General features: G+C 37.7%; 1 protein-coding gene and 1 long non-coding RNA gene across 21 annotated transcripts in view; both read right to left on the bottom strand.

Moving 5' to 3' along the window:
- Window positions 1-15723, bottom strand: part of SEC31A (SEC31 homolog A, COPII coat complex component) — a 71210-nt gene extending 55487 nt beyond the window's left edge. For 9 of the 17 annotated variants that reach the window (XM_015542094.2, XM_007074756.3, XM_007074758.3 and 6 more), the window contains exons 1-4: window positions 15576-15723; window positions 4000-4082; window positions 3212-3335; window positions 1161-1359 (exon numbers count right to left, since the gene is read on the bottom strand). In XM_015542094.2, coding sequence (XP_015397580.2) covers window positions 1161-1359; window positions 3212-3335; window positions 4000-4078 — 402 coding nt within the window. In that variant the 5' untranslated portion in view covers window positions 4079-4082; window positions 15576-15723. The other 8 variants (XM_042984274.1, XM_007074760.3, XM_042984277.1 and 5 more) reach the window with 8 other exon arrangements.
- Window positions 15724-17728: 2005 nt separating this feature from the next.
- LOC102965250 lies at window positions 17729-26240 on the bottom strand. 4 transcript variants are annotated; one of them, XR_443864.3, is made up of 7 exons: window positions 25900-26152; window positions 25533-25698; window positions 25093-25173; window positions 22490-22563; window positions 21019-21856; window positions 20192-20257; window positions 17729-19122 (listed from the first exon to the last, which is right to left on the bottom strand). It is a non-coding gene; the product is annotated as an uncharacterized LOC102965250 (long non-coding RNA). The 4 variants fall into 4 exon arrangements; XR_443865.3 differs by having other exon boundaries at window positions 20192-21101; window positions 21661-21856; XR_443867.3 differs by lacking the exon at window positions 25900-26152 and adding an exon at window positions 26161-26240 and having other exon boundaries at window positions 20192-21856.
- Between the last annotated feature and the right edge of the window lie 31 nt (window positions 26241-26271).

Here is a 26271-nt window from a genome sequence, read left to right as displayed (position 1 = left end):
TGTTTCATTAGCAAAAGAACTAGCTATCTAACCTAAAGAGTAGGTACCATAAACTATAGAAATGAAGTTTGGGTTTCTGTATTTCTGTATCCTAAGTACCTATTTATAATACAAGAAAAATAACTATTTTAAACTTTTTATTTGAGAGCGAGCATGAGCTGAGGAGAGGGGCAGAGAGAGGGGGAGAGAGAGAGAGAAAGAAAGAGAGAAAAAGTGAATCTTAAGCAGGCTCCACACGCAGTGTGGAGCCCAACTCAGGGCTCAACCCCACGACCCTGGGATCATGACCTGAGCTGAAATCAAGAATCAGAAGCTCACCCCACTGAGCCACCCCAGTGGCCCCATTTTAAACTTTCTTAAGATAACATTTATGTTTTGGTTGTTATGCTCTACTATCTTATTAATTCAAGATCTTTACTAACCAATACATCTATATAGTTAATATTCAGTAATGCTTATGATGGCAAGAGACTAACTCTTGTCTACCCATTAGATTTGCACTGTATTTGTGTAATTTTCTAATTATTTGATAGAGCAGTAATCGCTGTCATGAATACAAAGTTTTTCAATTAATAAAACAGAGGATTAACCAGACACCACAGCACTAGCCTAATGCTGAACTAGCACAAACTTTTAAAAGTCATTGTTTCCAACCTCTGGAGCTCCTAATGTTTAATAAAAAATATCCTCAGATGGCATTACAGCTCCAGATTTGTAGAATTAAACCCATCAGCCTTATCCCCTCCATAGAATTATTATCATTTACCCTGATCCCAACTCTGAACCCTCCATTCTTCAAAAAAATACACTCACTCATCAACCTGCACAGGCACACATTTTTAGCTTTCAATTCCAAGACTGAGGCATAGTAGATTTATATATATTTTTTTTAATGTTTATTTATTTTTGAGAGAGACAGAGAGAGAGTGTGAGCAGGGGAGGGGCAGAGAGAGAGGGAGACACAGAATCTGAAGCAGGCTCCAGGCTCTGAGCTGTCAGCACAGAGCCCAACACAGGGCTCAAACTCACGAACCATAAGATCATGACCTGAGGTGAAGTCGGACGCTTAACCGACTGAGCCACACAGGCACCCCTCATATTCTTATTTCAAATAAGCAGCACATATCTCAAGAATTATGAATAAATGTCAAAAGTCTAACCTGGAAAATATTCACATCCAAGGCTCTTACTGGGCCGGTATGCTTGTCATTTTGGGCAATCACAACTTCCTTGTCTCCAGCTATAATTTTAGAAGGATCATAAAGAATAATATTTCCATTTTCACCACCTGCAATCAGAACTCCAGAGACATTTCCTTTGGAATCCATATTATAAGGCCCCCAAATCAAGTTGTGGTACCTTTAAGAGAAAATGAGTAAATGACTCATTTTTTAAGTCAAATAACTATAGAAAAGAATTTGAAATTACATATTTAATTCCTATGTTTTCATAAATAATCTAAAAACACTGCTTTTCCTCTATTCCTGGTAACTGTGCATGACTTGGTGAAATAGCATTTTAGTTTTTATTTGTATTCATATGTGCATATTTGATTTTATAATCTTAAAGAGTAAAAATTTTTTGGTAGAGGTAATATAGTTATCACAAAGTATACCTGATTTGTGTGTCAAAATATATGGGCTTAAGAATGGTTTTACCATTTAGAAACTGTGAGACCCTGGGTGAGTTACTTAATCCTCCTAAGCTGCTTTTAGTTCACCTGTAAAATAGAGCTAATAACCATTTCCCTTGATATTGTTTGATTACAGAAGTACTCACTGACAAGTGGTCTGTTAAATAGTAAAGGTGTTAAAGGAGTTATATGGAATTTTCTTTACATATGTGTGTGTGTGTGTGTGTGTGTGTGTGAATTTTTTAGTTTACTTATTTATTTAGAGAGAGAGATAGAGAGAGTACAAGCAGGGAAGGGGCAGAGAGAGAGGAGAGAGAGAATTCCAAGCAGGCTCTATGCTGTCAGTGCAGAGCCTGACACGGGGCTCAATCGCACGACCTGTTAGGTCTGACCTGAGTCGAAATCAAGAGTCAGACACTTAACCAACTGAGTTACCCAGGCGCCCTGAAATTTTCTAAGAAAAGTCATGTATTATGACAGTGGAAAAATGACATCAAAATTATGTCTATTATGACAAGTGCCCCCAGTGGTGGACAATAAAAGATTATAGTTTGAAAGGAGATGAAATATGAAGGTGGCATGAGGTATATAATGAAACAAATGGTGGTGAGTAGAAAACCTGATAGACAAAATGCATCTGAAGCTCCCATCACAGGGGAGGGCTCTGAAGATGAGAGTCCATTGAGACTTCATGATTTGAGCTATGTGAAGCTATGTTAGCTAGGGTACAATCTCTTCACCAAAATCTGCCAAACTACTGAGACAATAAAGCATATTTTACTACTCAGATGAAAGGGTTCTTTTTCTGCATTACAATAGGGTGTTAAGTACTTGGAAAGGCGATCCAAATAACACTGTATCAAAAATCATGTCAATAAAAATCTCTGTGAAATGTTTTTAAATATAGATAAGTACAAGGAAAAAATAAAAATAACCTACCATTCAGAGATAATCCTATTAACATCTTAATATTATCTTAACAACATTTTAATATTATCCAACCACTCCTTTTTTTGACCATACTTATCCTTTTTTTGTAAACAGGTGAGATAAAGAAGGTAAAGGAAAGTATGTCTACTGTATCATGAGGAAAAAAACTACTGGAAAAGAGCCTTTCCCTCCTATCCCACACATCAATCAGCAATAAAAAAGTCTTTTACTTCCACAGAAATTCACTCATATAGGGAGGGAGGCAGGCAAGCCATAAAAGACTCATAAATACAGAGAACAAACTGAGGGTGGATATGGGGGTGGGGGAGAGGGGAAAATGGGTGATGCACATTGAGGGCACTTGTTGAGATGAGCACTGGGTGTTGTGTGTAAGAAATGAACCACGGGAATCTACCCCAAAAACCAAGAGCACACTTTATACACTCTATGTTAGCCCATTTTAGAATAAATTATATTAAAAAAAAAATAGAAATCCACTCATATACTTTTTCTCAAAATATTTCATGTAATTGATGGTATTCCTTGCAGTTTCTAATAATACCCTATTTATAGATAAATTAGGCATCAACCACAACATAATAATCACAACCATAAATAATGTGAATTTAAGATTAATCAACCTCATACCTGTGAGAAGAAGAGAAAGTGGCACAAGATTTCATATCCAAGGATGGGTCAGAAAGGTCTAATTCAAATATCTCAAGGGAAGCATTGGTACTAAATGTGGCATCCAACTGCTGAGCAGATGTTCCTATAGAAAATACATTTATGGTGAGTACACATGCAAAAATAAAAGACTTGGAGAAAACCATACAAAACAGAAATTAAATGCATGTTTTTCAATTATCTCATTCATGAATGCTGCATTAGTGACTAAAATCTCAGGATATGTGCCATTGAACAGATGCTTAAATTACTACAGCAATGAGATTCTGACACAAGGCTTAGAGATAATGCTTCTAAGAGTGGGTAGCGAAGATAATTTTTTAAACATGTAGATGTTTATTATTTACAATGTCCGCTTATAGCTACAAATGATGTAACTCTTCATATAAAAATGCTAGCATCAAAATTGTTCTTCATTCATTCAAATCAATACTTAGCTTTTTTTTTTAACATGTTATCTATCGTGCTTAACACTGGAGGAATAATGATGAAAGAACTCTTATGAAGTGGGGAACACACTATAAATGTAACATATCATGATTAATGCTATAATGAACAAGGTGCTAAGGAAACAGAGGAAGGTCACTGAACGCAGTTCACAAGGAGGATGGAGGTATCCTGCTAGGGAAGGAGAGGCTTTCTAGAGGAGATGAAGCTTAATATGAATCTCAAAAGGACAGACACGGATAGGCCAAATGTGGAAAAGAAGAAATAAGTGACTCCTACTATGTTCTCTCTGTTGAACTTACCTGTAGCTAGGTAAATGGGATGATTCTGGGCAGGGCTCCAGGCCTGCATGGCTGTACGGTCTACTTCCTTTAACTTCATCCTGCTAAAGAGAATATTTTATATAGAAATAAACTGAACATGTTTATTCTAGAAGGGCGCCTGGGTGGCTCAGTCGGTTAAGTGTCCAACTTCGGCACAGGTCATGATCTCACGGCTCGTGAGTTCGAGCCCCGCGTTGGGCTCTGTGCTGACAGCTCAGAGCCTGGAGCCTGTTTCAGATTCTGTGTCTCCCTCTCTCTCTCTCTCTGACCCTCCCCCGTTCATGCTCTGTCTCTCTCTGTCTCAAAAGTAAATAAACATTAAAAAAAAAAATTAAAAAAAAAACATAGACTTTTTTTACATAGAAATACACTTAACTAATGACTACATCATTAGAATGTTCAAATGCCAATAAATCAAACTGGTTTCGTTATCATTTGTCAGGAATGTTCAATAGTAGAAAGAAGAAAAACTTGTTAAATTATATTGAGACAAATACAGGGCTTTTCGAATTGTTTACAAATTACAGTCCTTCAACTGAAAAATCAGTCTGAAAAAAAAAAAAGAAAACAATACAGAGTGAGGGACTAACTTTGCTACACAATATACTTCTCAGATAAGGACGGGTGGCGGTACATCAGGGGCCAGAGAAGGCACGCAATAAACAAGGTACATCTTCTGAAAGCAGGACTACTAAATTGCAAGAGCAGTTTTAGAAATTAATTTTAAATTAAAACAGGGTAATTTCAGAGAAGAATGTAGTAACATCACAGATTTTAAAGATAAATTTAGCAGAAATTTTAAATAGCCGGTCACTCCAAGCTACGGTTCCATATACCACTAGTTTATTTATTTTCTGTTAAAGTCACTTTGGTAGAAAAATACTGTGCTGTAGTTTTAAAAAATTTTTTTGTTATTGTACATAAATATATTACATGGCACAGTATTCCACTGTAAGATGTACCATAATTTACTTACTTCGTCCACTACTGGTGAACACTGGAGTTGTTTTTAATCTTTTGCTATTTTTACAAACAATGCTGAAATAAATAGCCATATGGACATGTTATTCCATTCATGGGCCAGGATAGCTATAAATTTCCAGAAGCAAAACTGCTGGGTTAAAGATAACGCAATTCTGGGGCACCTGGATGGTTCAGCCAGTTAACCGGCAGACTGGATTGTGGCTCAGGTAATGATCTCGCAGTTCATGGGTTTGTGAGTTCGAGCCCCACAGTGGGCTCTGCACCTGCTTGGGATTCCCTCCTTCTCTCTCTGCCCCTTCCCCACTCATGCTCACTTTCTCTCCCTCTCAAAAATAAGATTTAAAACCTTAAAAAGAAAGATAAATGCAATTGTAACATTGATGGTTATTGTCAAGTTGCTCTCCATAATCACTATACTGTTTCACACCCTCTACCACCTTACAAGAGGAACACTTTTAGATTTTTACCAATGATAGATGAACAATGTTTACTCTTAAGTAGTTACAATTTGCATTTCTGATACCATAATGTTGAGCATCTTTTTATAAGGTTATGGGCCATCCATAATACACCTTTTCTGTCTATCCTTGTCTATACTTCTTGCCTATTTTTCTACTGAGTTGTCTGTCAGACTTTATTTTTTTACTTTGGTTACGATTTTTTTTTCTTACCTTTCACAAGATTTTGATTCTTTTTCTTAACGTTTATTTATTTTGAGAGGGAGAGAGAGAGAGAGCGCGCGCATGAGCAGGGGAAGGGCAGGGCAGAGAGAGAGGGAGATAGAGAGAATCCCTCGGACCTTGATCCCATGAACTGTGAGATCATGATCCGAGCCGAAATCGAGCTGTACACTTAACCAACTGAGCCACCCAGGCGCCCCAAGATTTTGACTTTTAAAAAAATAGATTTATCAGAGCTGTTTCAGGTTCACAGAAAAACTGAGTGAAAAGTATAGAGTTCTCACATACCTCTCTACCTTCTCCCCCATCCCCCTCCCCTCACCCCCACACCAGCCTTTCCCACCATAAAACTGTCCTGTACCACAGTAGTGTATTTGTTACAACCAACCTATGTTGGTGTATTACTATCAAGCAAAGTCCACGGTTTACTTTAGGGTATACTCTTTGGGTTTTGACAAATGAATAATGACACATATCCACCTACCCACAGTTATAGTATCATTCAGAAGTTTTCCTGCCCTAAAAATTCTGTGTTCCACCTCTATATCCCCCTCCTCTCCCCATCCCTCCTCCTCCTTCCTGCCAACCACTGATCTCTTTCCTTCTCCTCATACTTTTGCCTTTTCTAGAATGTCATTTAGTTATAATTAGATAGTATGTAGCCTTTTGAGATTGGCTTCTTTCACTTAGCAACAGGCATTTAAAATTCTTCCCTGTCTTTTTGTGACTTGATAATTCATTTCTTTTTATCATGGAAAAATATTCCATTGTATGGAGGTACCATGAATTAGTAGTCACATTTATCATTTTTTAAAAAATGGTTTCTGAATTTTGATTAACTACAAAGGCCTTTTGCATGCCAAGGTTATAAAGAAATTCACCCATATTTTTCTTCTAGGCAAATTCATTTGTGGCTTTTCTTTTAAATTTTGACTCAGGTCCTGGTATACGATGTATGTTCATAGTTTATTTTTTTATTACAACAAAACTATTGAAAAGTCTATCTTTTTCCTACTAATTTTAAGATAATCACTTTTATCATGTACTAAGTTCCTATATTTAGGCTTATATTCCTATAGGTATTATGATGTAGATTAGGATTTATATTCCTGTATATATTTAGGTTTATTTCTGGATTTCCATTCCTTATGTCCATCTGCTGTTTATTTACATGCTAGCACTCCACTGTTTTAAATACTAAGGCTTTATAGAAGTATGATTCCAATAACCTCTATCCATTGTTTTTCTCCCACCCTATTTTTTTTTTTTTTTGCTATTATTACTGTTTATTTTACTACATAAACTTCAGAATAGTTCTTGTCTAATTCCAGAAAAAAAGAGAATGTTAATATGTTTCCTGAATCTGCATCAAATTAATAAACTTATGGTCAGGGGCGCCTGGGTAGCTCAGTCCGTTAAGCATCTGACTTCAATTCAGGTCCTGCCCTTGTGGTTCGTGAGGCCCACATTGGGCTCTGTGCTGACAGCTCAAAGCCTGGAGCCTACTTTGGATTCTGTGTCTCCTTTTCTCTGTGCCCCTTCCCCACTCATGATCTCTCTCTCTCTCTCTCTCTCTCTCTCTCTCAAATATAAACATTTAAAAAAATTAAAAAAAATAATAAATTTATGGAGAAACTGACATAATGCAGAATCTTCCCAATAAGAACATGTTGCCTTTTAAGTCTTCTTTTTTTATCTTTCAGTATTATTTTAAGCTTTTTGACATATTGGGTTTGTTTATTCCCAAGTATTTTATGTTTTGGTTTGTTTGTAAATGTGGCTCACCCCTAATCCACCCCTATTATATAGACTGTCTTGTTATTGCTATACAAAGGCTAATAGTATTTGTACTACCATATTAAACAGTAGCAATAACAGTGGGATTTCTTGTTCCTTTCTTTAGTGGAAAAGCCTACTATATCACCATGGAGCATGACTTTAGGATTTGAAATACACATACATATGCACATATAGATATAAATATATATAATGTAAGGAAATTAGCCATTGATTACTGTTTTATTCAATGCTGTTTATAAAGACCAGGTATTAAATTCTGTCAAACGTTTTTATTAGGTAATCAGAATGAACAGATTCTTCTTCTTAGGTCTATCACTGAAACAAATTATACTAACAGATTTCTTAATATGGACCATCTTTTTGTACCTTGAATAAACTTCTCATGATGTATTTCTACTAACGTGTTGCTAGATTCCATTTGTTTAACAGAATTTTGCTTCTAGAGTTGTGAGACTGAGTCAGTCTATTCTTCTTTTGTGCAATCTTGTCACGTTTTGATACCAATGTCATAACACTTGAGTCATAAAAAAAAGTTTTCCTTCTTTTTCTATGCTCTAAAACAACTTCAATAACAGCATTGGAATTATTGGTTCTTCAAAGATTTAGCAGAATTCTCTCATGAAACATGTGGGCTGGGTACTTTTGAAGGTCTTTTATGGAAATTGATCTATTTGAATTTCCTTTATACAAAGTCATTTTTGTAAATTATATTTTCCTATGATAATCCTTTAATTTTTTTTCTTTACGGATTTTCTCATTATTTCAGACTTGAACAACACAGACTCACGATTCTTTTAATTTATGCTATTTATGTTTACTAGTCTTTATTACATATATTTGTGTTTTGCTTCCCCCTACCCTCCTCTTAGTAATTGATCAGCTTAGCTAGTGACTTGTTTATTTTCAAACAGCCAATTTAGTAGTTTAGTAGTCCTTTTTGTTTTCTAATTCATCAATTTCTTTTATTTGTATTAATTCCTTCCTTCCACTCTCTTTTCATTTACTTAGATCTTTTCCTAACTTTCTAAGTTAAATGCTTAACCCACTCATTTTTGTTACTTATTTTTTGTAAGTATTTAAGGCTTTGAATTTTCTCTGAGTAATGCTTTAGCTAGATTACATGTATTTCTTGTATTTTCATCACTATGGTCATCTACATATTTTGTGATTTCCATTTGTAGTCTCCATTGATCCAAGAGTTGACTGAATTTAATATGCAAGTGGAAGGGTCTTTTACTATATTGTGATTGTTTTTTATAGTATCTCTCCTTTCTAAAATTTATTGAAGTTTTCTTTGGGGCCTATATAGAAGGTTTTGTAAATGTTTCATGAGATCTAAAAAGAACAGGTACTCTGTTTTCAGGATCAAGATCAATATATATTAATCGAATCTACTCTATTGACTTAATTGTTTAGGTTGTCTACAGCCTTACTGTTTTTCCATTTGATCTGTCCCGGACCAAGAACAGTGAATTAAAGGTCACTACTACTAATGTATTTGTGCTTATTTTTCCTGTTATCTCCCGAAAGTTGCTTTGTTACTTAACACATAGTTATTTGGTTGACAGGTATTCATAATATTAAATGTTCATTGTCAAATACACATTTATAGCTTTGTATAGCATTGCTCTTCATTTTAAATAAGGCTTTGGGTCTGAATTCCACTTTATCTCATATTAAGACCCATATCAGGGGTACCTGGGTGGCTCAGTCAGTCAAGCATTCGGCTCTTGATTTCAACTCAGATCATGATCTCGCACTTTGTGGGACTGAGCCCAGCAATGGGCTCTGTGCTGACAGTGCGGAACCTCCTCGGGATTCTCTCTCTCCCTCTCTCTCTCTCTCTGCCCCTCTCCTGCTCACGTTTCACACTGTTTCTCAAAACTAAATAAATAAAGAGGGGCACCTGGGTGGCTCAATCGGTTAAGCACCCGACTTCGGCTCAGGTCATGATCTCGCTGTCTGTGAGTTTGAGCCCTGTGTCGGGCTCTGTGCTGACAGCTCAGGGCCTGGAGCCTTCTTCAGATTCTGTGTCCCCCTCTCTCTCTGCCCTTCCCTGCTCACACTCTGTCTCTCTCTCTCTCTCAAAAATGAATAAACATTAAAAAAATTTTTTTAAATAAATAAATAAAGAGAGCTTGTGTGGGAGTGAGGAGAGGGGCGGGGGGGTGGAGTGGAGAAGAGGGAGAGGAGGAGGAGAGAGGGAGGGAGGGGGAGAGAGAGAGAGAGAGAGAGAGCGCGCGCATGCGGGAATATCCCAAGATAAGCATGGAGCCCCACACAGGGCTTGATCCCCCATGACCCTAGAATCATGACCTGAGCCCAAATCAAGAGTCAGATGCTCAACCGAGTCTTCTAGGTGCCTCTGCCCTTTTCAAATTTGAGCCCCTTTGTTTTCACTGGCTGTCTTCAATACAGAAAAAAAAAAAAATTTCAGATTTTGCTTAGTGATCCAATTTGAACATTTTTCAATAGATTAGCTAATAAGGCCATATAAAATTTACTGATATAAGTTTTTTCTTCCTGATTTGACAGGTATGATTGCTTAGTTCTATATTATTTTGCTATGTTTGGTTTTATAATTTAGAAATGTACTTTCCCTGTTGTCCATATTTGTGTATTTATAAATTTTCTGATAATTAGGATGACTTGTATTTTTGTTCTCATAAGTACTTCTGGTTCTATCTTAATAATTTAAAACAATATTATTTAGTGGCATCTGGGTTGCTCAGTCAGGTAAGTGTCGACTTCAGCTCAGGTCATGATCTCGTGGTTTGTGAGTTAGAGCCCTGCATTGGGCCCTGTGTTGACAGCTCAGAGCCTGGAGCCTGCTTCAGATTCTGTGACTCCCTCTCTCTCTGCCCGTCCCCATTTGCTCTCTGTCCTGTCTCTCTCAGAAATATATAAGCATAAAAAAAAACCCAGTATTATTTAGTACCATTAATCCTCTATTTCTTTACACCGTAATTACTGTGAGCACTAATGAAATCAGTTTTCATAATCTTACTGCCCCTCTTGTACTCCACAGTTATTACAGTCAACAGTATTATCTTTCTCGGTGTTTACCTTTGTACTGTTAAATATGCTTATACCTCCACTAACTGACTTGTCAGCTTTAAATAACGTCCTTTGACTCCCAGCTATTACAGATGAGGCAACCCATTAACTTATTCTATCTCCAATTTTTTTCTTACTTCCCACTTCTCTTAATTTTTTAGTTTTATAATGAATTCCTACATTATCAGATATTGAACATATACACTTTATTCTTTCTTCCTTATTCCCACCTTTGTTTTAGTCTCGGGTTTACAGTTAAATATATTCATTGCTCTCCAAGAGTACTTTTGCCAGCTTTCGCATTCATTTCTAGAGAATAAAGTTCATCCTCCAGTAGTTTCCTTACGAGGGCCTAAGACTAATGATATGCCCTGGGTCTTACATGTTCAAATTGTTTATACATGAAGAGTATTTTACAGATGATAAAAATGAAGGCACAGAAAGATTAAATAATTTGTACGTGCTAGCAAGGGACACAGCCAAAACTGGAACTCAGAAGTTTACTTCCAGAGTCCGAGCTCTTACTTGTTACCTTAACAAATTCAGGTATTCGATTTTAATCATAGAAGGCATACTAACATTTAGAAGAAATACTGACAAAACAACTAGGATGCAGGAGGACATTGAGAGAAGGAACGTATTTTAGAAACTGTGCTACGTTAGGCAAGAGTGGATTAGGAGGTTGCATCACGTGGTTAAAAGTAGTAGAGCCTTTGGAGTCAACACTGGATTTGACTATTGGCTGTGCTACTTATGATACTTTGGACACACTGTTTAACCTCTCTGAGCCCCACTTGTAAAATAGGGACAAAAGAGACTGCTTCATGGGATGTTGTGAAACTTAAATGAGATAATATATTTGAAATACGAGGCCAAACACAGTGCCCAGCACATAGGTTAACATGAGTTTTAATATGCTAACTACTTTTTAAAATTATTACTATCATGAGATTAACCAAGAAAACCATACATCTAGTTTCCTAAGACTATTCTGAAAAAAAGGGCAAAATCTCAATTTTCTAAGAAGTGAAAAAGAGGCCTATTTTCTATATATGAAATGTCCTCTTCCTCTGAGCCAACTGTCTTTAATAACAAGTTCAAGACCCAGTTCCTTCATAAGTACCCTAATGATCCAATACACAATTATCTAAATAATCTCTTAACTGTTTATACCACTTTAAACATATTATAATAAAGTATCTTATTCTATCTTAAAACTTTATAACACTCTATTAGTACCTATTGTTATATCTTTTTCCACTGCCTTTTCACCAACTGTTTTATATGGCATCTTGTCTCACTAACTAGACAAATAATGTCTTTTTTCAATAAAAAATTACAACTTTTACCCTTTCTGGACTCAAAATTGCTTAGCACAGGGTAAAGTAGATACAAAGTTTTCCTTGTTCAATTTTAAATGTTTATTAGGGAAATACAAAAAGACTGATGAGCTAGAAAGATTACTTTCAGGTAAAACATTTAATTTTTAAATTCTTAAGTGTTTAAAAGAAAAAATAACTTTAATAACTTTAACTTTTCTTATTTAAAAACTAGGGAGGGGCACCTGGGTAGCTCAGACAGTTAAGGGTCAGACTTGGGCTCAGGTCATGATCTCATGGTCCATGAGTTTGAGCCCCATGTTGGGCTCTGTGCTGGCTGCTTTGAATTCTGTGTTTCCCTCTCTCTCTTTGCCCTTCCTCTGCTCTCGCATTCTTTCTCTCTCAAAAATAAATAAACATTAAAAAAAAACACTTTTTTTTTTTAATAGGGAAAAATACTATTAGGGTAAAAAGACGTTTTTTTAAAGGGTAAAAAAGTTTGTTTTAAAAAAAGATTTTATAAAGTGTCTTAGAATAATTTCTAAAAGTGAAAACAAAACAATCATGTATATTAAAAAAAAAAAAACTAAACTGAACTACAGTATGTCTAAGAGCAAAGGTACAACAGAGGATACCTGATTCATGAACACTTAGTTAATGTGTAACATTTACTGAAAGAGAAAGAGACAAATTCATAAGCACATAAAATGGTTAAGTGGAAATTCAAAACATTTATAAAAGTCTACTTCTTGTCCTTAGCACTCAATGTTCCACTAGATGCAGTTCCACTTATTAACTTGTACTGAACACAAGGCTTCAATACCAGCTACTTTTTTTCCCCCCCAATCACTACAACAATGGCCTGGAACTACCTTATGTGGTCTGAATCTAATTAAATAAGAATACCATAATCTACCCACTGCAATCATTCTTAAAACACTAAGACTGCTATGAAAATACAACTTGCATATTTCCTTTTCTTAGAAATGATCATTTACTTGTAACTAATTTTCTTAAAAATCTGAAGAAGGCTTAGATTAAACCAAGTGTACTTCCCCGAGTGAAGACTTGCTTTAAAAGCTTTGTGCAATTTTTTTTCAATATCAAATGTGATAAGAATTCACACTATGCTGACTTATTTCATTCAAGACTATTTTACAGAGAACAAAATCATTCTTATAATACAAAAAGAAAAGTGTGAGGACAGTGGCTTGTTCACATATGACATCTATAAGACAATATCTATGGCATAACAGTTTAGGGTATGGAGTCCAGAGCCAAACCCTCAGTTTAAATCCTAGCTCCATCATATCCTAGGCTCTGGCTTTAGGCATGTACCTTTACCTGTTGTGTGCCTTGGCTACCCATTTGGTAAAATAAGTATAATAAAAGTATGTATAAGAAGGGTTGTTGTGAGAATTAAATAAGGCATTACACAGAGGCCTTAGAACAGTGCCTGGCTCATAGTAAATGCATGCCTGTAAATGTCAGCTACTGCAAAAGTCACAACTTAAAATGCGTATCCCAAAGAATACACCTGAAGAATAATTTATGTTTCAGACTAGAACTCTTATTTTTTTGTCCAAGTTTCTCCCTACAACATGCACGTAGTTAAATGCATGCAATTTAGTGGAAGCTTTTTTCTTTCCGCTCATTTTCTAGTTGCTAATTTTGTAAAGCAATACTAAACTCCAACAGTACTATTTTCTCAAACATACCAATCTTACAATGCTCCATACAGAGATGACCCATTCTTCAGAAAGTAAAAAGTAGAAGAGTTTATGGAAATGGAAATTCTGACTCTCAAACCAGGAATACAATCTCTAGTTGGGACTGCCTTATTAAAAATCCATCTTGTGTGGGCAAATATCTCACCATGGATGGACAAATTTGTTCTAGAGGATTTATTGTTATCGATGTTCTAAGGCTCATTTCACTCAACCAAAAGAGCCAAATTGTGCACTGAACTAAATGGTGCCATACTTATCTAGAATCTAATAAATAAAACATTTTGAACTAAAATTAACCTAGGAATGACAACATTTCTGGGGCGCCTGGGTGATCCAGTCGGTTAAGTGACTGACTTCAGCTCAGGTCATGATCTTAACCGTGTGTGGGTTCGAGCGCCGCATCGGGGTCTGTGCTGACAGCTCGGAGCCTGGAGCCTGTTTCAGATTCTGTGTCTCCCTCTCTCTCTCCCTGCCCCTCTCCGGCTGGTCCTCTGTCTGTCGGTCTGTCTATCTCTCTCTCTCTCAAAAATAAATAAAACATTAAAAAATTTTTTTTAAAAGAATATTTCTAAAAACACTAAAAATCAATTGAATAATACCACTTGACAAGAATTTCTAAACTTCACGAAATTACATACAAAATTGTGTGTATTTTTTTTCTTTAAGTAGGCTTCTTTAAGTACCCCCACACAGGGCTAGAACTCCACCCTGAGATCAAGACCTGCTGAGACAGTCAGACGCTCAACCAACTGAGCCATCCATAAGCCCCTGTGCAGTGCATTTTTCTAGGAAGGTGATCCAATGCTTTCCTCAGGTCCTCAAAAGGGACTGTAATTCCAAAAAATTAAGAATCACTGCTCTTTACAGTTACAAATTTCTTTCTTTTCTTACGTTATTAGTTTCAAAAAGAACCTATGTATGTAAAATTAGGCAATATAATTCTTAATCCATTCCAATGTCACATTTCCCAAACAACCTTGGATGTGTGTGACATTAATTCACAACTACAAAAACACTTCAGGTTATCCAAAAGTTCTTAGAGTCTACAAACCTTCCCCAGGTCTATTTAATCAAGAGAGAGAGCACAGAAGAACCACTAAAAAACGATGAGTAAACTTCAGCCAATCCCAGAACAATCAGTATGTACAGAAAACGTAGGACGGTATGATAGAAGAGCAAGGCTCTGATTATTGATTGAATTCAGTTACAATTAGCGACAAACACAATCACATTTCAGTTTTCTGTAGTTAGAAAGCAGTTTTGGAGAAAGGATTTATCACAGACCATCACTGCAACTTCAGAAAGACGAAATAAAATTAGTTGCTTATGCTCACATAAAAGTTCATAATGCCCACAAGCCCACGCAATATTTTGATTTATTTTTCACCTGCCCTGTAACTTGACCTCTCATCATAATAACTTATTAGCAAAGACATACAACACTTTTTGACATTTCCTTCGAGGAATAGACGGCAACTGGTAACTATCCTTAAAATAATCCAATCCTGGTTCAATGACAGTAGCTTCCAGTTAAAAACCTATGAACCTTTAAATCTGGCAACAGTTCAAATACAAACAAAAAAATCATAACCAAACTAAAATGAACCAAAGTGATCCTGAGGTTTGCTTCCTTCCCTCGCCCTTGGGGCCCGCACCTCTTTGTGCACAAGGCTGTGAGTGTCCTCTGACCTCAGACCCCCGTTACCGGACCTGGCACGACACCCTGTCGCAAGCCTCAGGGGAGCTCCTGCTCAGCAGTGGAAACGTTGGCGGATGTGGATCGGCGCGATCCCCGAAGCAGCCGTGACGCCAGGCGTTATCCAGACGGGCCCGAAACGAAGATCACGGACGCGCCGCCACCACAGACCGGGCCGCAGGCTGACGGGGACCAGCGGAGGCCGATGCCACGGTCGTAGCTTTCGCCTGTGTTCCACCTCAAGGCCCGAGGGCCGGCGAAGAAGACAGGGAGGAATAGGCAGACACACCTTGTGGGGACCCTCGGCGACCGGTTCCTGCGTTAGCGCGACGCCCGTCGGACTCTCCCAGCATTCGCCGCCGCCCCTCCTCCCGCCCCAAAGCCACCTCCACGTTCCGCTTCAACGTGGCAGCCACAGCCCCTCCCGGGCGGCCCGCGGACGCTTCCGGGAGCGACGCCTCGCCCCGCCCACTTCGGCGCGCTCCCCTCCACGGCACTTCCGGGAGGGTTGGCAGGCTGGTGTGAGGAGCGTGTAGGTGGCGCGTGCTTGTGAGGTTGGGGGGACCCGTACTGAAGGGTGGCGTACGGGTTGAGGATGCGGTGACCCGGCATACGCGAAAAGAAAAAAAACAGGTCCTGCTGTGCTGGGTGTAGCTATCTGTTCGAAGAACGGCCGAGGCCTGCAAGAATGCCACGTAGATTTAGTCCTGCGAGACATCGGCAGCCTCCGCGACACTGCCAACACCGGACAAATCACTTGGAAATGGGGCTGCACGGCCCTAATTGCAGAAACTAATTTGTGATTGGGTTGGTTAAAAGTTGGTTCTACAGTATTGCTTTTGAGGACTTCAAAACCAAGTGATCTGACTATACCCGATGTCTGTTGTGGACGGTGTTGTTACTCCAGAGGCATAGTGGAGCCAAGTAGTCCAGTTAGCATCATATGGCACTATTTAAGATGTACTAGGGTTTGCCCTTAGTCACTGGGCTTCGCCAGACCCTGGCTTCGAATTAGTGTATTGTCTGGATGTTGTTTTTAGTTTAGGAATTGTTTTACAGCAAAGTAAAACCAGGGGAAAAGTACTTATAAACAATTGGAACCTGGATTCAACCCAGGTCTCCTAACTTCTAGGCCAGTTCTCTTCCCATTACACCGAAGAGTCAACCATCTCTTTCAAGTTTTTTCTTAAATTTTCTTTTTTACATTTATTTATTTTTGAGAAACAGAGTAAGACAAAGCGTGAGCAGGGGAGAGGCAGAGAGAGGAGACAGAATCGGAAGCAGGCTCCAGGTTCTGAGCAAGTGGTCAACCCAGAGCCTCATGCTGGGCTTGAACCCACAAACCATGAGATTATGACCTGAGCCGAAGTCGGCCGCTCAACCAACTGAGCCACCCAGGTGCCCCTCAAGTTTTTTCTGAAGTGCCTTCACTTCTAGGTATCAGAGTAGGCACATTTTTTGCGCTCCCACTACACGCTTTCATACACCCTTTTAGTGTCTTATACTTACAGTTCAATTTGAAAAGGAAGTTTATTTCTCTAGTACAGAAATAGACCAAACGGATTACTTAGGCTACAGCAGCAAATTTCTAGTGTTCTACAAATCCATTTTTACTTACAGCTGCAAGGACTAGTTTACCTATAGATGCCAATGAAAAATCCGACTTAGAAGTGGGCCCATCACTTGAATCAACCGAAAACTTAACTCCCTACTGCCCCAACCCCAGAAGACCCCCGACTACCTGTAAATGTACATCAGTATGGAGAAAGGGCTCATTAGAACAACTTACCAAAAAACTCAAATGATTCAAGCAGTGGTTACATTCTTTGGTATCATTTAATGTACTAGATGTTCCTATTGCAGAAGTCAAACTACAAACTTCCCTGCTTCCCACCACCCAGTTTTGTAGACTGTGAGGTATGAACAGTATTTCATAACTGGAACACAGCCACTTTCAATGGTCTCTGTATTGCCTATGGCTGTTTTTGTGCTACATAGACAAAACTGAGTAGTTGCTAGAGACCATTAAAGAGTCTGCAAAGCCTATTCACTGTATGGCTGTATTTATAAAAGAAGTTTGCCAATCCCTATCTATTAGGATTTGCCTACAAGTCGAAGTATGAGACATACAGTTTTGTATAAATTTTTATTTCAAAGCCTTGTTATAGTAGCATGCATACAAAGACAGTATGAAAACTGTCATAACTGGTAATCTAAGGGAAAAGCGTATTTGTTTCTAGACTTGATATATCTGGTTAAATATAAAGAGTTCCTAGTTTGTTTTAAATGCAGGGAGTTCTCACTTGGACTATGAAAGCTGAAACCGCGCAAAGCAATCTTAATCTATGGTATTAACAATCTGATTGTTCTATAACCTTAAAATTTGTCCAAACATTAGAAACTGATTTTGGTTGAAATATAAAAAATAAAACACTCAAAACATTAGAAACATTGAAAATTAGGATGTTTTATTTCTTTATAAACAAGTCTCGAGTAGTTTGAACAGTGCTTGCTTTCTCATATAACTTACAATATGGAGCAAGCATCTTTCCTATGCCTTGGCAAATTGTCATCTTTTCGGAGTTTGATCTGTTTCTAACGTTTAATGCTTTGCACAGTGTCATGAAACATCTGAGAGTTCCTTTAATGTGGTTTTTCACCTGAATCACTTCCTCCAAATGTATTCATCCTTCACAACACACAACTGCTTTCCTCATTTATAACTATGTTCACCTTCCCTAAATTCTTCTGGCTGTATATCCAATTTTAGTGTATGTGCTGCTGAAGCAGCACCTTCTGGCTGTATATCCAGAACTACTTCCTGAATGGCAGCAATGTAAACATTCCCACAGTCATATCTTCTAGAACTCCATTTACATTCCAGCCGAATCCTATGAAGTTTTTGCACAGTAGTCTCATACCACTGTGCAAAGCAAGGACTGCCTGTGATTCTTGGAACATGGGTGCAAATTTCCCAGTAGCATCCTTATCTGAACATGCAGCTTCACCAGTGGAACATTATTCCATTCACGCCGACCTCCAAACGATGCTTAACCTTAACCGACTGAGCCACGCAGGCGCTCCAGACTTCTGAACGATGAAACCAGCCTTTCCCAGCAAAAAAATGTTCTTTTTTAGTCTCCTGGTAATTACCATTTTCCTTCAGTGCAGCAACTAACCTCAACACTCTGGCCTGAATGCTAGCCAAACTGATTAGGATTTTTTATTACAGTCCTCCATCTGAAGTAGAAGCAAGCACTCCATTTCAACTGTAAGTGGCTTTCTGTTCCTAGTGTAATTTAAACTAAAAAATGTTGAAGTAACTTTACTTTGCTTTTTATATTCCTCGAACTTTTAAACCACAGTTTCTACTGCAGCTTTATGTAGGCCTGGGTCTCGTCTTGTCTTCACTATGCTGTCGCCATTTTCAAATCCAATTTCACTTCCAGTGTTAAAAATCACTTGTTTCTTTGCTGCCCTGCCAATTCCCTCTTCTGATTATCCAGTTTTGTACAATGTTGCATGGGTTTATTACTGGGAAACAAGTAAGCAATACAACTACATGCTTTACTCTGTGAACTAATAGATGTTTAGTGATCAATCACCAAGAGACTTTGAAAGATGTGATGTAACTGGTTACTGACCATGATGCACATCTTTTATAATGCATAATCAGTTGTGGAATAAAGAGCTAGCAACAAAACTTATGCAACAATTCAGTTACTATTGTAACTGAAATCACAACTGTGTTGTAGGAGGATTGGTGTTATTTAACTAAACTGTGAAAACTGATCTTCATGTATAATGGAACGGTGCAAAGTAAGGCCCACCTGTATCTAAAAAGAAAAACTTGCATTAGTTCACAAAATAATCAACTTTTAATCCAATTTAGTTAACTACTAGCCAAACTTAACCATAGATCAAAATAGAAACTGAAGATTTTCTAAAGGAATGTTAGTTCCAGAGTGAATTCCCACTGGAGATGGAAAAATGTTTGGGGACAATGTAATACAGAATTCTTCAAATTAGCATTTGCAGACAGTCCAAAGACATCCTTTTGAGAACTTAGGCCCCTTCCCTCATTTCAACAATTTTGAGGTCTGCAAAAGAGTAAAGTTCTGGACAACTCTACTGTTGTCCTGATTGTAAAGCTTTATAATCATCACAAAGCACAAGACTGTATGTATTTACAACTTATTCCACACCAGCCAGTACCATGTTTTCTCCTGTGTAACAGTAGCATCCATCCCATTAATATTTTAGTTTTGTCTTTGAATGCACTTATTTTGTAAATCTTTTGATTAAGGCCCGTAAACAAAATTTATATCAACTTTTATGTTTGTAGAAATTTATGAAATAGAAAATAAACTTAAATCAATACTGAGTATTTGCAAGAATTTTTCCTCTTTATATTCCTCAAATTTGAAACACCCCAAGACAACATGCCTAATTAGTGACAGATTAATCTGATATTAAATATGAGATTCCCAGCTTCTAACCACCTACTTATCTACTGTTCTTGAATAAAGATTAAGTTATAGGATGGTCATTCAGTGGCATATCAAAGAGTCATTTATAGGACATACAAAAGTTCAGCAAATTTAAACCCTGGAATATATGATCTCTAAGAATCTCAGAGGCTGAATTACACCATTATTTTTGAGAAAAGATAATCATCAAGGTTAAAAGTCCTGACCCCAGCCACCCAATTGCCTATCCTGCATCAAATCTATTGATTCAGAAAATTATCTTTGAAACCATATTCTTGTTATCTTTGAAAAATGAAAAAATAAGGAAAAAAATTTAATTGAGTACAATGTCCACATTATGCTCAAATATCAATTTTTTGCTCAAATCTGATCGTCCATTCTTTCGTCAAAACTAGCAAATTTATAAACCACTTACCTTACTATATAAATGTTCAAATTCTTTATCAGATAAATCTGACAAAAACGCCCTTCAATTTCATTCCTAAAACAGGAACACATTTATAAGTAAATCAATATACAAAAAAATTACATCATATCTATAATTTTTTTCTCCCACTAGGATTTTCTTTTTCCATTATGTCCTCATCCACATACATTAATCACAACAGATCATGATGTGAACAGCAGTGGAAAAAGTTTAATCATTGGACATTTATATTTTCTTCCTATTTTCAACTTGAGCTTTAGTCATAAGTTTTTCATTGTTTAGCCCTTTTTAAAGAACACAATATATACACATTTCTATAAATTTTAATTTTCATGAACCGGTAACACCTCCAATTTTACTTCCAATTGGAAAAATCATACCAAAGATAATCTCAAGTGTATCATTTAACTACTTCGCACAGATTACCTTATGCTAACTTAGAAATGTCGTAATATTAAGCTTGACATGGAAAGGGTAACCATACCAATACAAACACATCCCAAAACCGGTTGTATCTTGTTTTTTACGTAATGTTTTTTGTTATTACACAAGGTCTCCAAAATAACCAGAAGCACTTAAGCTTTAAAGGAAAAGAGTTGTCACTGCTAACAAAGAACTTTTAAGCAGCAATTAAGGGAAAAGAAGACTCAAAAGATTACAAATCTCAGGCACAAATTAGAATTCTACCAATTAGGGGCATTCTGCTCAGAATGCCCCAATTAGGGGCTTGGCAAAGTCTGTATTTTGCACATCAAGAGAGATAAAAGACCGTGGTGGGAGGGGGGAGCAACAGAAAGAAAAGGAAATATACTCACCAAACTGGATAAATATCAAGCTTTTGAGGAAAAGGACAAATCACTCTAAAGCTGCTGCTGTGTATTTATACCTTTATTCCATCCTGTGTCAAATATATGTGTAAGTGCCTTTAAGTAATTGGATTGCATTCCTTAGAAAACTCTAAACAGAAATTTCAACCATTCCAAGTCAGTCTGCACCCCAAGCAAAATACCAGGGATAGGGGTACTCAATTTCTATCTATAGTCTACTTCCAGCTTCTCTAACCACCTTCACCTAAGGAAGAGTTGGGAGACGAGAAATGGGTCCAAGAAAAAAAAACACATATGATCAAAGTCCAATATTCTCTATCTATAAAATAAGCTTTCTTATATATTCTCTAGAAAATTTCCAAAAGGAGTGGCATCACTTATGGAATTTATATATTCACGGGCAAGAAACCGTGCATCTTAGAAAAGAGAGCACTTATTTGAATACATATGCTCTCATACTTCTCATTATCTGACCAGAGAGTCTAATGTTAAATCTCTTGATTCAATAAATTGAAGCAGTTTAAAAAAAAAAAAAAAAAAAAAAGAGTAAAGGGTGATAGTCAACCTCCAAGATGGTCCCCAATGATCTCCCACCTCTTGGTATTCACACCCTCATATGTGCCCACTTACATGTTAACTTGGCATTTCTCTCTTGGATCATTCCCTCTGGGGAAAGATAGTTGTCATGTTGTGAGAGTTCTCAGGCAGCCTATGGAGAGGTTCTCATGGTGAAGCACTGAAGTCTTCAGCCAACAGCCATCAAGAAACCAAGGCTTGCCAAGTGAGAGCCCAGAAGATGATGTCTCTCTGCTTTGCCCTCCTCCCACTGTAAGATAAGTGTTGTTGTAAACTACTAAGTTTTGAATAACTTTTACATAGCAATAAATAATTCATAGAGGGTCACAATCCATATTCAAAAAGCAAAATGTACAACTTATGAATTAGCTGGAAAGGTCTGAAGTTTTAGGAAAGGGTCAGATTCGGGAACAGTTTTTAAGTTGGTCACCAATAATTTCAAAACCCGAAGGCTTTCTGAAATGGTGAAAAATTCAGCAAGAATGTAAGTCAGTTACCAGAAATACATTTTAATACAACAGGACAATAAATAAAGGTTCTAGTAGAAATAAGAATCTGACAAAAGAGTAGGTGTTCAACAAGGAAGATACCAGTCCTAGAAGGCAAAAAGTCTATTTGCTTTCCTAGGGTTGTTGTGAGAAATACATTTGTTTATAAAACAAACTTGTGTGTCTATACAATGCTTAGCACAATGCCCGGCACGTAGTCGTTCAAGAAGCATTAGTTGTTATTTTTTCTCCAAGTGACCAAATTAATAAAATTCTGTAACAGGAAATTAGATTTCACCAAAGTCTTCATAAATCTTTACTTAGATAATCCGCCATTTCCAACTCACTACTATTGTTCTGGGAACACTTAATACATTTAAAGAAAGATATACTACCTCCCCTGTATATCTGGAGTGATTATCTTTGAAGTCCCAGGAATCTTTTTCCAACATCTCCAAGAACGTAATTCCTAAAAAGAGATATTTTCTTTTATATTACAATGCACAACAGTCCATGCATTTTCCCAATATCTTTAATACAGTTTACATATCCTCATTAACGTATTCAATAATCACAACGGTTCATTATGTGAACAGCAGTGAAAAGGTTTAATCACTGGATATGAAGTTATTGGAAGAAGCAAAGATAATCAAATGATTAAATTGAGACCCTCAATGTCACTATTAAAACAGTAAAAAACAGCAACAAAAATGCACAAGTTATATACGAACATAAAGATACATAACTACAACTAAAAAAAAAGCATGCTTTTATGAGGAATTACCTATTTCCCTATCCAGGAGTACATTAAGAAAACCTAGACCCCTTGTGGCTTCCACAAAGTGAGTTTTCATTTAACCAGTTTACATTTAAGTACATCTGTTTTGCAGCAGAGCAGTTTTCAATAACTCATTTGTAATTAATAATTACAAGAATGCTTTCAGAATAATGTGAGAGCCACGGTTTCATCTATCCTTGGGCAGCCACAATATCTGGAATCCACTTAAACAAAAGAAAATTAAAATAAAAAACCCTTCCCTCTGAACTCTGATGCTGAACTGGCAGCAGGGGTACTTTCAACTCTAACTTAAGAAAATGAAAAATGAGATTGGGGCACCTGGGTGGCTCAGTTGGTTAAGTGTCTGACTTCAGCTTAGGTCATGATCTCGCGGTTCATGGGTTCGAGGCCCATGTTAGGCTCTGTGCTGACAGCTCAGAGCCTGGAGCCTGCTTCGGATTCTGTGTGTCCCCCTCCATCTGTCCCTCCCCCACTCATGCTCTGTCCCTCTCTCAAAGATAAACATAACAAAAAAAAAAAAAAAAGAAAATGAAAAATGAGAGCCTGCACCTGGGGCTTCCCTCCCCAGCTACTCCCACCTGCCCTCTATACCATTTAGCAGCTTATGAGCTCAGAGCTCCACTTCCTATCTGTAATGTCTAGCACCCAGCAGGCTTGCTCTTTTAATATACCCTATGGTAGTGTCCATTTAAGTTACCCTTAAGGGGTGAGAGGAGGGCACAGGAGTACTTTCCAGGTACTGATTACTATTTTAGAGCTTATCCAATTGCACAGATTTTGAGTACTCAATGCTTTTTCTTTTTCCTACAAGCACTACTTTCACATGCATAATTTTGCTGAACATGAGGTATTTTTCAGGGACATGTATATTACAGCAGAAACACATGTATCTATTTGTGTGGTAGAGACTGAAAAGACAAATTCACCTTACACATTGGTCTCTACATGCAAGGAGCATCCTCTAGCAGGTTCCCTGCAAACCTGGAGTCCTTAAAAATCAGGCAACCACCACAATGAAATACCACTTCACACAAGAACGTGGAGAAAATGGGACCCTCATCCACTGCTAATGGGAATGTAAAATGGTCCAGCCACTTTGGAAAAACAGTTTGGCATTTCCTTGAGGTTAAACATATCACTTAGCATATGACCCAGCAATTCCACCCTGAGGTATATACTCAAAAGAAATGAAAACATATGTCCATACACAAACTTGTACACCAATTTTCACAGCAGAATTATTCATAATAATCCCCCACAATGGAAACAACCCAAATGGTCAACTGATAAATGGTTAAATAAAATCATCATAGCAGTATATACATACAATGGAACATCTTTTGACAATTAAAAAAAAAAAAAATGGAAGTACTCAGGGCGCCTGGGTAACTCAGAAATGTCTTGATTTTGGGTCTGGTCATGATCTCACAGCTCCTGAGTTCCCCTCACTGGGCTCTGTGCTGACAGTGTGGAACCTGCTTGGGATTCTTTCTCTCTTCCCCTCCCTCTACCTCTCCTCTGTTTATGCTCTAAATCTCTCTTTCAAAATAAATAAGTAAACATTCTAAATGAAAGAAGCCACTTGCAAAAGGCCGTATATTAGTTTTTGATTCCATTTATATGAAATTGTATAGGCAAATCTACATAGACAAAAAAAATTAGTGGTTTCCAAGAACAGAGGATAGGGAAGATATAGGGAGTGACTGTTAATGAGAATGGTTTTTTTTGGGGGGGGGGGGGAGGGGTGGTGATGAAAATGTCCTAAAATTGATCATGGTGATGACTGCACAACTCTTGAATATACTAAAACCCACTTAACTGCATACTTTATATGGGCTAACTGTATGGTGTAGGAGTCATATCTCAACAAAACTGTTACCAAAAAAGGCAACCAATTTTTTCCTTAAAGATAAAACTGTTATGTATTTCTATTTAGCCTCATTTGGGTCTTAACTGGTTGAGTACTAAGAAAGTTTCTAATAGCCTAACAGACTGAAGGTAATTTTAATCCAGATCCTACCCTTTGCACGTCTAACATCCAAGCAAGCACACAGCCCATGGTTCAATTTTCCCCAAAGTCATGGACTATCCTTAGGCCACGTGACTTTTAAGAAAGAGACATATACAAAATCTCTGTTAATCTCGTTCAAACAAGATACAAGCATATTATAATGGAAAGCAGATGTCAATAAGTAGTACCTTTTGGCCGGAATCTGGACCAAGAAAACAACAAGGGGAAAAAGACGCAATCTGGCTTGGAAACGTTGGAATCACCCTCGCCTACAGGAAAAGGAAATGAAAAAACTGAATGAAAAGTACAAACTTTTCTGGTTTCTTTAATGGGCCTCCAAAGTAAGCAGGAGAGAAAGAAGCCACTTAATATGCTAAGTGTCTCTCCAAAGACAGAAATTATGCCCTATTTTGGCCCCATTTTGTTTCTTCCATGACAATTGAAATCTCATACCGTAAACATATAGAGCTTAACAAAGACATCTTTTGAAGACCTTCTCACTTCTTGAAAACTATCTACAATGCGCCACATCCCAACCCAAATCATTTCATTGCGCTTTCTGTCCTGACCCTCTTACTAATTATATTGACCATTCCCCACTAGACATGTGGTGCCCCAAGGATCTTACCTTGTTTCCTTAATTGCCCCACAGCGACAAACGGTCTTGTAGAAAAGGTTCGTTGAATTAAAAAACGACGTATCCCCGTATTAACACTCTTATTCATGCTCCTCCGGGGTCACATATCTAAGGCCAACCATCCCAACAGCTCCCATAATACCGCCACATCAGGGAACTACCAAATAAAATGCAAGGAAATTATATGCCTCTCAGTAGGTAATTTATTTGGGGGCCCAATTTTGTCTTTAACATTTCTAGGGTATCGCGTTTATCGCTCTCCCTCCCATCTCTTCCTCCACCCATATCCAGTCCCTTTAAGAGTTCGTACCGGAGACCTAACGGCATGCCCCTAGTTTCACCTCAATATTATTCCTACCTCCCCGCTTCGCATTCTCAGGCCTTGCCTCACAAGAACCACGATGGCACCGGATGTAACCAGAGCGTGTTGAAACAGTAGCAAAACTAGACCATAAACAACTAAATACACTAAGCACCCTGGAACAGAGAGGAGGAGCCGTCAAATGCTCGTCTTAATGCTCCAGGCTCTTTCGATTGGCTGCGGCGACGCGACGTGGCCTGTGATTGGTCACGGCGTCAAACGCAGCGCCCACGAAGAGGAAGAGTAGGAGTCTTGCACCTTAAGAGCCCGCCTTTTCCGACAAATAAAGGTCGTAGCCGCCGAATCCACGGGCGGAGCTAAATTTATCACGATTAATGCTGTCGTAGGACCACCCAAAGTGGAGCCCCA

Source organism: Panthera tigris, chromosome B1 (genome assembly GCF_018350195.1).
Source record: "Panthera tigris isolate Pti1 chromosome B1, P.tigris_Pti1_mat1.1, whole genome shotgun sequence".
Taxonomy (NCBI): domain Eukaryota; kingdom Metazoa; phylum Chordata; class Mammalia; order Carnivora; family Felidae; genus Panthera; species Panthera tigris.
The sequence above is the reverse complement of the archived record's forward strand: the minus strand, read 5'-3'. Positions and strand labels throughout refer to the sequence as shown.